Genomic DNA, 13,973 nt, shown 5'->3' with positions numbered 1-13,973 from the left:
CCACTACATACAGCGGAATAAGAGGGAGGTGAAGGCCAGGCTGGCTCCTAGGGGTTACCCCAGCTGGAGACTACTGTGGAGGATATAGATCGGATACTATATACCCGTGTGTCCAGTGAGGAGCACATCACCTTCACCACTATATACAGCGGAGTAAGAGGGAGGTGAAGGCCAGGCTGGCTCCTAGGGGTTACCCCAGCTGGAGACTATTGTGGAGGATATAGATCGGGATACTATATACCCGTGTGTCCAGTGAGGAGCACATCACCTTCACCACTACATACAGCGGAGTAAGAGGGAGGTGAAGGCCAGGCTGGCTCCTAGGGGTTACCCCAGCTGGAGACTATTGTGGAGGATATAGATCGGGATACTATATACCCGCGTGTCCAGTGAGGAGCACATCACCTTCACCACTACATACAGCGGAGTAAGAGGGAGGTGAAGGCCAGGCTGGCTCCTAGGGGTTACCCCAGCTGGAGACTATTGTGGAGGATATAGATCGGATACTATATACCCGTGTGTCCAGTGAGGAGCACATCACCTTCACCACTACATACAGCGGAGTAAGAGGGAGGTGAAGGCCAGGCTGGCTCCTAGGGGTTACCCCAGCTGGAGACTACTGTGGAGGATATAGATCGGATACTATATACCCGTGTGTCCAGTGAGGAGCACATCACCTTCACCACTATATACAGCGGAGTAAGAGGGAGGTGAAGGCCAGGCTGGCTCCTAGGGGTTACCCCAGCTGGAGACTATTGTGGAGGATATAGATCGGGATACTATATACCCGTGTGTCCAGTGAGGAGCACATCACCTTCACCACTACATACAGCCCTCAGTTCAAAGAGATTACTGATATCATCAGAAAAAGGATCCCTATGCTGAGCCAGGATAAAAAGCTGAACCAAATCCTGTCCAAACCAGTGCGTTATATCGCTAAAAAAGCCCCTAGTCTGAACGACATCTTATCCCCCAGCCTCTTTGTTAGTGAGGACAAACGGTTAAAAGAGAAAGAAAACTGGCTCAGTACTAAAGGCACCTACAAGTGTGGGCACAATATCTGCACCTGCTGTAAATATATGGTGAGTGGTGACCAGTAAGGAATTCCACTCATCTGTCACTAAAAAGACGTACAAAATTAACCACTACATTAACTGCAACACCTCCAATGTGGTGTATGTGATTAATGGCCCCACCTGTGAGCAGCAATATGTGGGGTGCACAGGGGGTCCCCTGAAGGTGAGAATACGGGGGCACCTGTCTGATGCCGTGAATAAAATCACCCATAAGACACTTCATCCATAAACACAATGGGGACGTCAGCTCACTGGAGGTCCGCGGGATTGAAAGGGTTAAAGCCCCATTTCGAGGGGGCGATATAAAAAGAAAAATAACCAACAGAGAGATATGGTGGATGTATCAACTTAAGTCCAGAGCCCCCCTAGGCATGAATATCCGGCAGGATCTTATGAATTATTATGAATGATAAGTTATAATTCTTGCATATATGGTGTTTTTTTTTTTTTGTTTTTTTTTTCTTTCTCCTGCCCTAACCATAGTATTTGTACATGCAAATTTCAGGTTAAACTCACTAATTACCTGTAGGTGTTGCCCTGTTTCTGTTGTCTGCAAGATCAGGGGGTGTAACCTAATGGGCCTAGTCCTATATGGCAGCCCTCTTTCATTTTACTTTTATCACAATGAGTAAGGCGGCACGACCGTTGGAACGCGTTTGATTTTAATGCACTTTAAGCCTGTGACTGTCACTGGTAGGAATCACCCGTTATTGTGTCTATGGATATGAAGATGGACTTTGGATTTATGTGCTTTTAACAAAAATGGAATAAAAGGTATTTTTTATGGACATCACCCACGCTGGACTTCTGCTTTTCCTTCGTACTACTTGCAGCACTGCATGATCCGTGCGCTGGGACTGAGAGGAGGTGAGCTGATCTTCGTTGCTTTTTCTTTTCTACTATAATACTGCTCCTATATACAAGAATATAAATACTATAATACTGCCTCCTATGTACAAGAATATAACTACTATAATACTGCTCCTATGTACAGGAATATAACTACTATAATACTGCTCCTGTGTACAAGAATATAACTACTATAATACTGTCTCCTATGTACAAGAATATAACTACTATAATACTGCCCCTATGTACAAGAATATAACTACTATAATACTGCTCCTATGTACAAGAATATAACTACTATAATACTGCTCCCTATGTACAAGAATATAACTACTATAATACTGCCCCTATGTACAAGAATATAACTACTATAATACTGCTCCTATGTACAAGAATATAACTACTATAATACTGCTCCTATGTACAGGAATATAACTACTATAATGCTGCTCCTATGTACAAGAATATAACTACTATAATACTGCTCCTATGTACAAGAATATAACTACTATAATACTGCTCCTATGTACAAGAATATAACTACTATAATACTGTCTCCTATGTACAAGAATATAACTACTATAATACTGCCCCTATGTACAAGAATATAAATACTATAATACTGCCCCTATGTACAAGAATATAACTACTATAATACTGCCCCTATGTACAAGAATATAACTACTATAATACTGCTCCTATGTACAAGAATATAACTACTATAATACTGCTCCTATGTACAAGAATATAACTACTATAATACTGTCTCCTATGTACAAGAATATAACTACTATAATACTGCCCCTATGTACAAGAATATAAATACTATAATACTGCCCCTATGTACAAGAATATAACTACTATAATACTGCCCCTATGTACAAGAATATATCTACTATAATACTGCCCCTATGTAAAAGAATATAACTACTATAATACTGCCCCTATGTACAAGAATATAACTACTATAATACTGCCCCTAAGTACAAGAATATAACTACTATAATACTGCTCCTATATACAAGAATATAAATACTATAATACTGCTCCTATATACAAGAATATAACTACTATAATACTGCCCCTATGTGCAAGAATATAACTACTATAATACTGCTTCTATGTACAAGAATATAACTATTATAATGCTTCCCCTATGTACAAGAATATAACTACTATAATACTGCCCCTATGTACAAGAATATAACTACTATAATACTGCCTCCTACGTACAAGAATATAACTATTATAATACTGCCGCTATGTACAAGAATATAACTACTATAATACTGCCCCCTATGTACAAGAATATAACTACTATAATACTGCTCCTATGTACAAGAATATAACTACTATAATACTGCTCCCTATGTACAAGAATATAACTACTATAATACTGCCCCTATGTACAAGAATATAACTACTATAATACTGCTCCCTATGTACAAGAATATAACTACTATAATACTGCTCCCTATGTACAAGAATATAACTACTATAATACTGCCCCTAAGTACAAGAATATAACTACTATAATACTGCTCCTATGTACAAGAATATAACTACTATAATACTGCCCCTATGTACAATAATATAACTACTATAATACTGCTCCTATGTACAAGAATATAACTACTATAATACTGCCCCTATATACAAGAATATAACTACTATAATACTGCTCCTATGTACAAGAATATAACTACTATAATACTGCCCCCTATATACAAGAATATAACTACTATAATACTGCCCCTATGTACAAGAATATAACTACTATAATACTGCTTCTATGTACAAGAATATAACTACTATAATACTGCCCCTATGTACAAGAATATAACTACTATAATACTGCTCCCTATGTACAAGAATATAACTACTATAATACTGCCCCTAAGTACAAGAATATAACTACTATAATACTGCTCCTATGTACAAGAATATAACTACTATAATACTGCCCCCTATGTACAAGAATATAACTACTATAATACTGCCCCTAAGTACAAGAATATAACTACTATAATACTGCTCCTATGTACAAGAATATAACTACTATAATACTGCTCCTATGTACAAGAATATAACTACTATAATACTGCTCCTATGTACAAGAATATAACTACTATAATACTGTCCCTATGTACAAGAATATAACTACTATAATACTGCTCATATGTACAAGAATATAACTACTATAATACTGCTCCTATGTACAAGAATATAACTATTATAATACTGCCGCTATGTACAAGAATATAACTACTATAATACTGCCCCCTATGTACAAGAATATAACTACTATAATACTGCTCCTATGTACAAGAATATAACTACTATAATACTGCCCCTATGTACAAGAATATAACTACTATAATACTGCCTCCTATGTACAAGAATATAACTACTATAATACTGCTCATATGTACAAGAATATAACTACTATAATACTGCCTCCTATGTACAAGAATATAACTACTATAATACTGCCCCTGTGTACAAGAATATAACTACTATAATACTGCCTCCTATGTACAAGAATATAACTACTATAATACTGCCCCTATGTACAAGAATATAACTACTATAATACTGCCTCCTATGTACAAGAATATAACTACTATAATACTGCTCCTATGTACAAGAATATAACTACTATAATACTGTCCCTATGTACAAGAATATAACTACTATAATACTGCTCATATGTACAAGAATATAACTACTATAATACTGCTCCTATGTACAAGAATATAACTATTATAATACTGCCGCTATGTACAAGAATATAACTACTATAATACTGCCCCCTATGTACAAGAATATAACTACTATAATACTGCTCCTATGTACAAGAATATAACTACTATAATACTGCTCCCTATGTACAAGAATATAACTACTATAATACTGCCCCTATGTACAAGAATATAACTACTATAATACTGCCTCCTATGTACAAGAATATAACTACTATAATACTGCTCATATGTACAAGAATATAACTACTATAATACTGCCTCCTATGTACAAGAATATAACTACTATAATACTGCCCCTGTGTACAAGAATATAACTACTATAATACTGCCTCCTATGTACAAGAATATAACTACTATAATACTGCCCCTATGTACAAGAATATAACTACTATAATACTGCCTCCTATGTACAAGAATATAACTACTATAATACTGCTCCTATGTACAAGAATATAACTACTATAATACTGCTCATATGTACAAGAATATAACTACTATAATACTGCTCATATGTACAAGAATATAACTACTATAATACTGCCCCTGTGTACAAGAATATAACTACTATAATACTGCTCCTATGTACAAGAATATAACTACTATAATACTGCCCCTATGTACAAGAATATAACTACTATAATACTGCCCCTATGTACAAGAATATAACTACTATAATACTGCCCCTATGTACAAGAATATAACTACTATAATACTGCTCCTATGTACAAGAATATAACTACTATAATACTGCCCCTATGTACAAGAATATAGCTACTATAATACTGCTCATATGTACAAGAATATAACTACTATAATACTGCTCCTATGTACAAGAATATAACTACTATAATACTGCCCTCTATACGCCAATATACCCTCATAATGCTGCTCTGTAGGTACATGCTGTACTGTTGTATTAGCAGTAGGTCTTGTATACAGTACAGAGCAAAAGTTTGGACACACCTTCTCGTTTAAAGATCTTTCTGTATTTTCAAGGCTGTGAAAATTGTACATTCACACTGAAGGCATCAAAACTATGAATTAACACATGTGGAATTATATACTTAACAATAAAGTGTGAAACAACTGAAATTATGTCTTATATTCTAGGTTCTTCACAGTAGCCACCTTTTGCTTTGATGACTGCTTTGCACACTCTTGGCATTCTCTTGATGACCTTCAAGAGGTAGCCACCGGGAATGGTTTTCACTTCACAGGTATGCCCTGTCAGGTGTAATAAGTGGGATTTCTTGCCTTATAAATGGGGTTTGGACCATCAGTTGTGTTGTGCAGACGTCTGGTGGATACACAGCTGATAGTCCTACTGAATAGACTGTTAGAATTTGTATTATGGCAAGAAAAAAGCAGCTAAGTAAAGAAAAACGAGTGGCCATCATTACTTTAAGAAATGAAGGTCAGTCAGTCCGAAAAATTGGGAAAACTTTGGAAGTGTTCCCAAGTGCAGTGGCAAAAACCATCAAGCGCTACAAAGAAACTGGCTCACATGAGGACCGCCCCAGGAAAGGAAGAACAAGAGTCACCTCTGCTTCTGAGGATAAGTTTATCCGAGTCACCAGCCTCAGAAATCGCAGGTTAACAGCAGCTCAGATTAGAGACCAGGTCAATGCCACACAGAGTTCTAGCAGCAGACACATCTCTACAACAACTGTTAAGAGGAGACTTTGTGCAGCAGGCCTTCATGGTAAAATAGCTGCTAGGAAACCACTGCTAAGGACAGGCAACAAGCAGGAGACACTTGTTTGGGCTAAAGAACACAAGGAATGGACATTAGACCAGTGGAAATCTGTGCTTTGGTCTGATGAGTCCAAATTTGAGATCTTTGGTTCCAACCACCGTGTCTTTGTACGACGCAGAAAAGGTGAACGGATGGACTCTACATGCCTGGTTCCCACCGTGAAGCATGGAGGAGGAGGTGTGATGGTGTGGGGGGCTTTGCTGGTGAAACTGTTGGGGATTTATTCAAAATTGAAGGCATACTGAACCAGCATGGCTACCACAGCATCTTGCAGCAGCATGCTATTCCATCCGGTTTGCGTTCAGTTGGACCATCATTTATTTTTCAACAGGACAATGACCCCAAACACACCTCCAGGCTGTGTAAGGGCTATTTGACCAAGAAGGAGAGTGATGGGGTGCTACGCCAGATGACCTGGCCTCCACAGTCACCAGACCTGAACCCAATCGAGATGGTTTGGGGTGAGCTGGACCGCAGAGAGAAGGCAAAAGGGCCAACAAGTGCTAAGCATCTCTGGGAACTCCTTCAAGATTGTTGGAAGACCATTCCCGGTGACTACCTCTAGAAGCTCATCAAGAGAATGCCAAGAGTGTGCAAAGCAGTCATCAAAGCAAAAGGTGGCTACTGTGAAGAACCTAGAATATAAGACATATTTTCAGTTGTTTCACACTTTTTTGTTAAGTATATAATTCAACATGTGTTAATTCGTAGTTTTGATGCCTTCAGTGTGAATGTACAATTTTCATAGTCATGAAAATACAGAAAATCTGTAAATGAGAAGGTGTGTGCAAACTTTTGGTCTGTTCTGTAGGTGAAGTATAAACAAAGTAATGGAGTATACACAATGTCCCAGCAATCATGATAAAAAGTATATTTTATTGAAACAAGTCATGTGTACAAATAAATTCAATCAACACAATAATGAAAATCCAAAACACAGGAGGTAAAGGAACACTGGGGATATCTAGGGAAGGAGTGGGGGGTCGGATATATCCCTCAGGGGCACAGTCATGATTGTGATGATATCATACAGAATTTACGGCTTGGTCAAACACCGTTATTTAGTATATGGGAACAAGTCGCTATTACTAGCCAAGCGGAACAGTAGTGAAGTCTCCATGCTTACCCATAGTGAAGAGTGACCCACACCGCTTCCCAGAAGCCCCTTGACGCGCGTTTCGCGGTCCAGCTTTTTCAGAAGGGGATGTGTAGTAAGATCTCTCAGGCTTAAATGGAGCTATACCGGAGGTGAAGATGGCGCACGTGTCCCGGACACAAACGGCGTGCGCGGAATGTGGGCGGAATCCCGTCCAGTGTCATCATAGGACATGCGCACTCCGCAGGAACTGATAGCCACCGAGTAGGTGAAGACGTGATGGAGTCAAGGCGCGCGTGGCACCATCGGCAGCCATTTTGTTGAAGACCATAGGAGCGGCCATTGAACTAAAGGTAACTATACCACCTCCATGATTTACCGAAAACAAGAAGAAAAGAGAAATCGCATAGTGTGTGCAATTATGTAAATTATGTAGCGCGGCGAAAAAATAACGAATATTCCCTATATTCTGCCAGAGTGAAACCCAGAGGGGGTGAAATAACCCCTAAAGTGCCAAATGCTAGAAATAATAATGTGCTAATGTAATGAGTGACAAATCTAAGTTGTTAAAGTGCAAAAAATAATGGCACTAGCCCATTGTACCCAAGTGCAGAATGCAATGTAACAACAACGTGTCCACATACTGGTGATAAAGTGTGAGAGAGCAATGACCTTGTACAGGTGAAGGTCCTTGGCTGGGGGGATTTTGATGGATCTCTGCCCGTTTGCACTGACTCTGCCTTTCTTCCTTGCAGCATGATTGTGATAATAATCCTCCTTGTTGCGGCCATTGCCCTTATCATCGGCCTCAGTGTTGCAGGTAAGATGTTTCCTCACCCATCCGATAACTTTGTATGATGTGAAGCTCATCCTCCATTCACTCCTCCAGGTAACAGCAGCACTAACGATGTGACGACTGCCAACGCCGTTGGACAGATCAGTGGGAACGTTCTTCTCAGCTGCTCTTTCCCCCCAGACGTGAAGCAATCTAGTGATGTCCTGTGGGAGAAGGTGGGAGACACTGGAGTTGTGTACAAATATGAGAATGGTAAAATATCACTGTCGGACCAGAACTCAAAGTACCAAAGTCGGACCTCACTCTTCCTTAATGAGCTATCGGTGGGAAATGCCTCTCTGATGATAAGCGGCTTGACGGTGGCGGACTCTGGAGTCTACACGTGTACCATCACCAATTCCAATGGGAAGGGCGATAACATGCTGAGTCTCAATGTAGGAGGTGAGTGACATAAAAGTAGAGGGGGTCTACAGGGGAATATCTTTTTTACTTCAGTAGTATAGCTGTGTCTCCAGCAGTATAGCTGTGTCCTCAGGAGTACCGCTGTGTCCTCAGGAGTACCGCTGTGTCCTCAGGAGTACCGCTGTGTCTTCAGGAGTACCACTGTGTAGTACCGCTGTGTCCTCAGGAGTACCGCTGTGTCTTCAGGAGTACCGCTGTGTCCTCAGGAGTACCGCTGTGTCCTCAGGAGTACCGCTGTGTCCTCTGGAGTACCGCTGTGTCCTCTGGAGTACTGCTGTGTCCTCTGGAGTACCTCTGTGTCCTCTGGAGTACCGCTGTGTCTTCAGGAGTACCACTGTGTAGTACCGCTGTGTCCTCAGGAGTACCGCTGTATCCTCAGGAGTACCACTGTATCCTCAGGAGTACCACTGTGTCCTCAGGTGTACCACTGTGTCCTCTGGAGTACCGCTGTGTCCTCTGGAGTACCGCTGTGTCTTCAGTAGTACCACTGTGTAGTACCGCTGTGTCCTCAGGAGTACCTCTGTGTCCTCAGGAGTACCGCTGTGTCTTCAGGAATACTGCTGTGTCCTCAGGAGTACCGCTGTGTCCTCAGGAGTACCGCTGTGTCCTCTGGAGTACCGCTGTGTCTTCAGGAGTACCACTGTGTAGTACCGCTGTGTCCTCAGGAGTACCGCTGTATCCTCAGGAGTACCGCTGTATCCTCAGGAGTACCACTGTATCCTCAGGAGTACCACTTTGTCCTCAGGTGTACCACTGTGTCCTCAGGAGTACCGCTGTGTCCTCAGGAGTACCGCTGTGTCTTCAGGAGTACCACTGTGTAGTACCGCTGTGTCCTGTGGAGTACCGCTGTGTCCTCTGGAGTACCGCTGTGTCCTCTGGAGTACCGCTGTGTCCTCTGGAGTACCGCTGTGTCCTCTGGAGTACCGCTGTGTCTTCAGTAGTACCACTGTGTAGTACCGCTGTGTCCTCAGGAGTACCGCTGTGTCTTCAGGAGTACCTCTGTGTCCTCTGGAGTACCTCTGTGTCCTCTGGAGTACCTCTGTGTCCTCTGGAGTACCGCTGTGTCTTCAGGAGTACCGCTGTGTCTTCAGGAGTACCGCTGTGTCTTCAGGAGTACCGCTGTGTCTTCAGGAGTACCACTGTGTAGTACCGCTGTGTCCTCAGGAGTACCGCTGTGTCTTCAGGAGTACCGCTGTGTCCTCAGGAGTACCGCTGTGTCTTCAGGAGTACCTCTGTGTCCTCTGGAGTACCTCTGTGTCCTCTGGAGTACCGCTGTGTCCTCTGGAGTACCGCTGTGTCTTCAGGAGTACCGCTGTGTCTTCAGGAGTACCGCTGTGTCTTCAGTAGTACCACTGTGTAGTACCGCTGTGTCCTCAGGAGTACCGCTGTGTCTTCAGGAGTACCTCTGTGTCCTCTGGAGTACCTCTGTGTCCTCTGGAGTACCTCTGTGTCCTCTGGAGTACCGCTGTGTCCTCTGGAGTACCGCTGTGTCCTCTGGAGTACCGCTGTGTCCTCTGGAGTACCGCTGTGTCCTCAGGAGTACCGCTGTGTCCTCAGGAGTACCGCTGTGTCCTCAGGAGTACCGCTGTGTCCTCAGGAGTACCGCTGTGTCTTCAGGAGTACCGCTGTGTCTTCAGGAGTACCACTGTGTAGTACCGCTGTGTCCTCAGGAGTACCGCTGTGTCTTCAGGAGTACCGCTGTGTCCTCAGGAGTACCGCTGTGTCCTCAGGAGTACCGCTGTGTCCTCAGGAGTACCGCTGTGTCTTCAGGAGTACCGCTGTGTCTTCAGGAGTACCACTGTGTAGTACCGCTGTGTCCTCAGGAGTACCGCTGTGTCTTCAGGAGTACCGCTGTGTCCTCTGGAGTACCGCTGTGTCCTCTGGAGTACCGCTGTGTCCTCAGGAGTACTGCTTTGTCCTCAGGAGTACCGCTGTGTCCTCAGGAGTACCGCTTTGTCCTCAGGAGTACCGCTGTGTCCTCAGGAGTACCGCTGTGTCCTCAGGAGTACCGCTGTGTCCTCAGGAGTACCGCTGTGTCCTCAGGAGTACCGCTGTGTCTTCAGGAGTACCGCTGTGTCCTCAGGAGTACCGCTGTGTCCTCTGGAGTACCGCTGTGTCCTCTGGATTACTGCTGTGTCCTCTGGAGTACCTCTGTGTCCTCTGGAGTACCGCTGTGTCTTCAGGAGTACCACTGTGTAGTACCGCTGTGTCCTCAGGAGTACCGCTGTATCCTCAGGAGTACCACTGTATCCTCAGGAGTACCACTGTGTAGTACCGCTGTGTCTTCAGGAGTACCGCTGTGTCCTCTGGAGTACCGCTGTGTCCTCTGGAGTACCGCTGTGTCCTCTGGAGTACCGCTGTGTCTTCAGTAGTACCACTGTGTAGTACCGCTGTGTCCTCAGGAGTACCGCTGTGTCTTCAGGAGTACCTCTGTGTCCTCTGGAGTACCTCTGTGTCCTCTGAAATACCTCTGTGTCCTCTGGAGTACCGCTGTGTCCTCTGGAGTACCGCTGTGTCCTCTGGAGTACCGCTGTGTCCTCTGGAGTACCGCTGTGTCCTCAGGAGTACCGCTGTGTCTTCAGGAGTACCGCTGTGTCTTCAGGAGTACCACTGTGTCCTCAGGAGTACCGCTGTGTCCTCAGGAGTACCGCTGTGTCCTCAGGAGTACCGCTGTGTCTTCAGGAGTACCGCTGTGTCCTCAGGAGTACCGCTGTGTCCTCTGGAGTACCGCTGTGTCCTCTGGAGTACCGCTGTGTCCTCTGGAGTACTGCTGTGTCCTCTGGAGTACCTCTGTGTCCTCTGGAGTACCGCTGTGTCTTCAGGAGTACCACTGTGTAGTACCGCTGTGTCCTCAGGAGTACCGCTGTATCCTCAGGAGTACCACTGTATCCTCAGGAGTACCACTGTGTCCTCAGGTGTACCACTGTGTCCTCAGGTGTACCACTGTGTCCTCAGGAGTACCACTGTGTCCTCAGGAGTACCGCTGTGTCTTCAGGAGTACCACTGTGTCCTCAGGAGTACCGCTGTGTCCTCTGGAGTACCGCTGTGTCCTCTGGAGTACTGCTGTGTCCTCTGGAGTACCTCTGTGTCCTCTGGAGTACCGCTGTGTCTTCAGGAGTACCACTGTGTAGTACCGCTGTGTCCTCAGGAGTACCGCTGTATCCTCAGGAGTACCGCTGTATCCTCAGGAGTACCACTGTATCCTCAGGAGTACCACTGTGTCCTCAGGAGTACCGCTGTGTCCTCAGGAGTACCGCTGTGTCTTCAGGAGTACCACTGTGTAGTACCGCTGTGTCTTCAGGAGTACCGCTGTGTCCTCTGGAGTACCGCTGTGTCCTCAGGAGTACCGCTGTGTCTTCAGGAGTACCGCTGTGTCTTCAGGAGTACCGCTGTGTCCTCAGGAGTACCGCTGTGTCCTCTGGAGTACCTCTGTGTCCTCTGGAGTACCGCTGTGTCCTCAGGAGTACTACTGTCTCCTCAGGTGTACCACTGTGTCCTCAGGTGTACCACTGTGTCTTCAGGAGTACCGGTGTGTCCTCTGGAGTACCGCTGTGTCCTCTGGAGTACCGCTGTGTCCTCAGGAGTACCGCTGTGTCCTCAGGAGTACCGCTGTGTCCTCAGGAGTACCGCTGTGTCCTCTGGAGTACCGCTGTGTCTTCAGTAGTACCACTGTGTAGTACCGCTGTGTCCTCAGGAGTACCGCTGTGTCTTCAGGAGTACCTCTGTGTCCTCTGGAGTACCTCTGTGTCCTCTGGAGTACCGCTGTGTCCTCTGGAGTACCGCTGTGTCCTCTGGAGTACCGCTGTGTCCTCAGGAGTACCGCTGTGTCTTCAGGAGTACCGCTGTGTCTTCAGGAGTACCACTGTGTAGTACCGCTGTGTCCTCAGGAGTACCGCTGTGTCTTCAGGAGTACCGCTGTGTCCTCTGGAGTACCGCTGTGTCCTCTGGAATACCGCTGTGTCCTCTGGAGTACCGCTGTGTCCTCTGGAGTACCGCTAAGTCCTCAGGAGTACCGCTGTGTCTTCAGGAGTACCACTGTGTCTTCAGGAGTACCACTGTGTAGTACCGCTGTGTCCTCTGGAGTACCGCTGTGTCCTCTGGAGTACCGCTGTGTCTTCAGTAGTACCACTTTGTAGTATCGCTGTGTCCTCAGGAGTACCGCTGTGTCTTCAGGAGTACCTCTGTGTCCTCTGGAGTACCTCTGTGTCCTCTGGAGTACCTCTGTGTCCTCTGGAGTACCGCTGTGTCCTCTGGAGTACCGCTATGTCTTCTGGAGTACCGCTGTGTCTTCTGGAGTACCGCTGTGTCCTCAGGAGTACCGCTGTGTCTTCAGGAGTACCACTGTGTAGTACCGCTGTGTCCTCAGGAGTACCGCTGTGTCCTCTGGAGTACCGCTGTGTCCTCTGGAGTACCGCTGTGTCCTCTGGAGTACCGCTGTGTCCTCTGGAGTACCGCTGTGTCCTCTGGAGTACCGCTAAGTCCTCAGGAGTACCGCTGTGTCTTCAGGAGTACCACTGTGTAGTACCGCTGTGTCCTCAGGAGTACCGCTGTGTCCTCTGGAGTACCTCTGTGTCCTCTGGAGTACCGCTGTGTCCTCAGGAGTACTACTGTCTCCTCAGGTGTACCACTGTGTCCTCAGGTGTACCACTGTGTCTTCAGGAGTACCGGTGTGTCCTCTGGAGTACCTCTGTGTCCTCAGGAGTACCGCTGTGTCCTCAGGAGTACCGCTGTGTCCTCAGGAGTACCGCTGTGTCCTCAGGAGTACCGCTGTGTCCTCAGGAGTACTACTGTGTCCTCAGGTGTACTGTGTCCTCAGGAGTACCGCTGTGTCCTCAGGTGTACCACTGTGTCCTCAGGTGTACCACTGTGTCCTCAGGAGTACTACTGTGTCCTCAGGTGTACCACTGTGTCCTCAGGTGTACCACTGTGTCCTCAGGAGTACCGCTGTGCCCTCAGTATACTCAGAAGGAACCACCACCCTTCTCCGACCACATTTTCCAGGAGAACACCAAGATTCAGAGTTTACTTGTGTTGAGGGTTGAGTCTTACCCCTATTCCCCGGTAGCATTTTCGCTGCCTCCACCTGAGAAGAAGGGTTAGATTTAAGAAGGACGGCAGAGATTGTAGCTCCCAGGCAACAGGTTTTACAAAACTTGCTCCAGCTGACTACTTC

General features: G+C 45.3%; 1 protein-coding gene across 1 annotated transcript in view; it reads left to right on the top strand.

The window, feature by feature from the left end:
* The window catches only part of VTCN1 (V-set domain containing T cell activation inhibitor 1), a 52,611-nt gene that overhangs the window by 21,271 nt on the left and 17,367 nt on the right, over nucleotides 1–13,973 (top strand). The window contains exons 2-3 of the mRNA XM_077293602.1: nucleotides 8,298–8,362; nucleotides 8,432–8,779. Coding sequence (XP_077149717.1) covers nucleotides 8,298–8,362; nucleotides 8,432–8,779 — 413 coding nt within the window. The remainder of the gene's footprint in view (nucleotides 1–8,297; nucleotides 8,363–8,431; nucleotides 8,780–13,973) is intronic.

The sequence above is a fragment of the Ranitomeya variabilis genome, chromosome 3 (assembly GCF_051348905.1).
Source record: "Ranitomeya variabilis isolate aRanVar5 chromosome 3, aRanVar5.hap1, whole genome shotgun sequence".
Taxonomy (NCBI): Eukaryota; Metazoa; Chordata; class Amphibia; order Anura; family Dendrobatidae; genus Ranitomeya; species Ranitomeya variabilis.
Note: the sequence above shows the minus strand (reverse complement) of the source record. Positions and strands in the feature narration are given on the sequence as shown.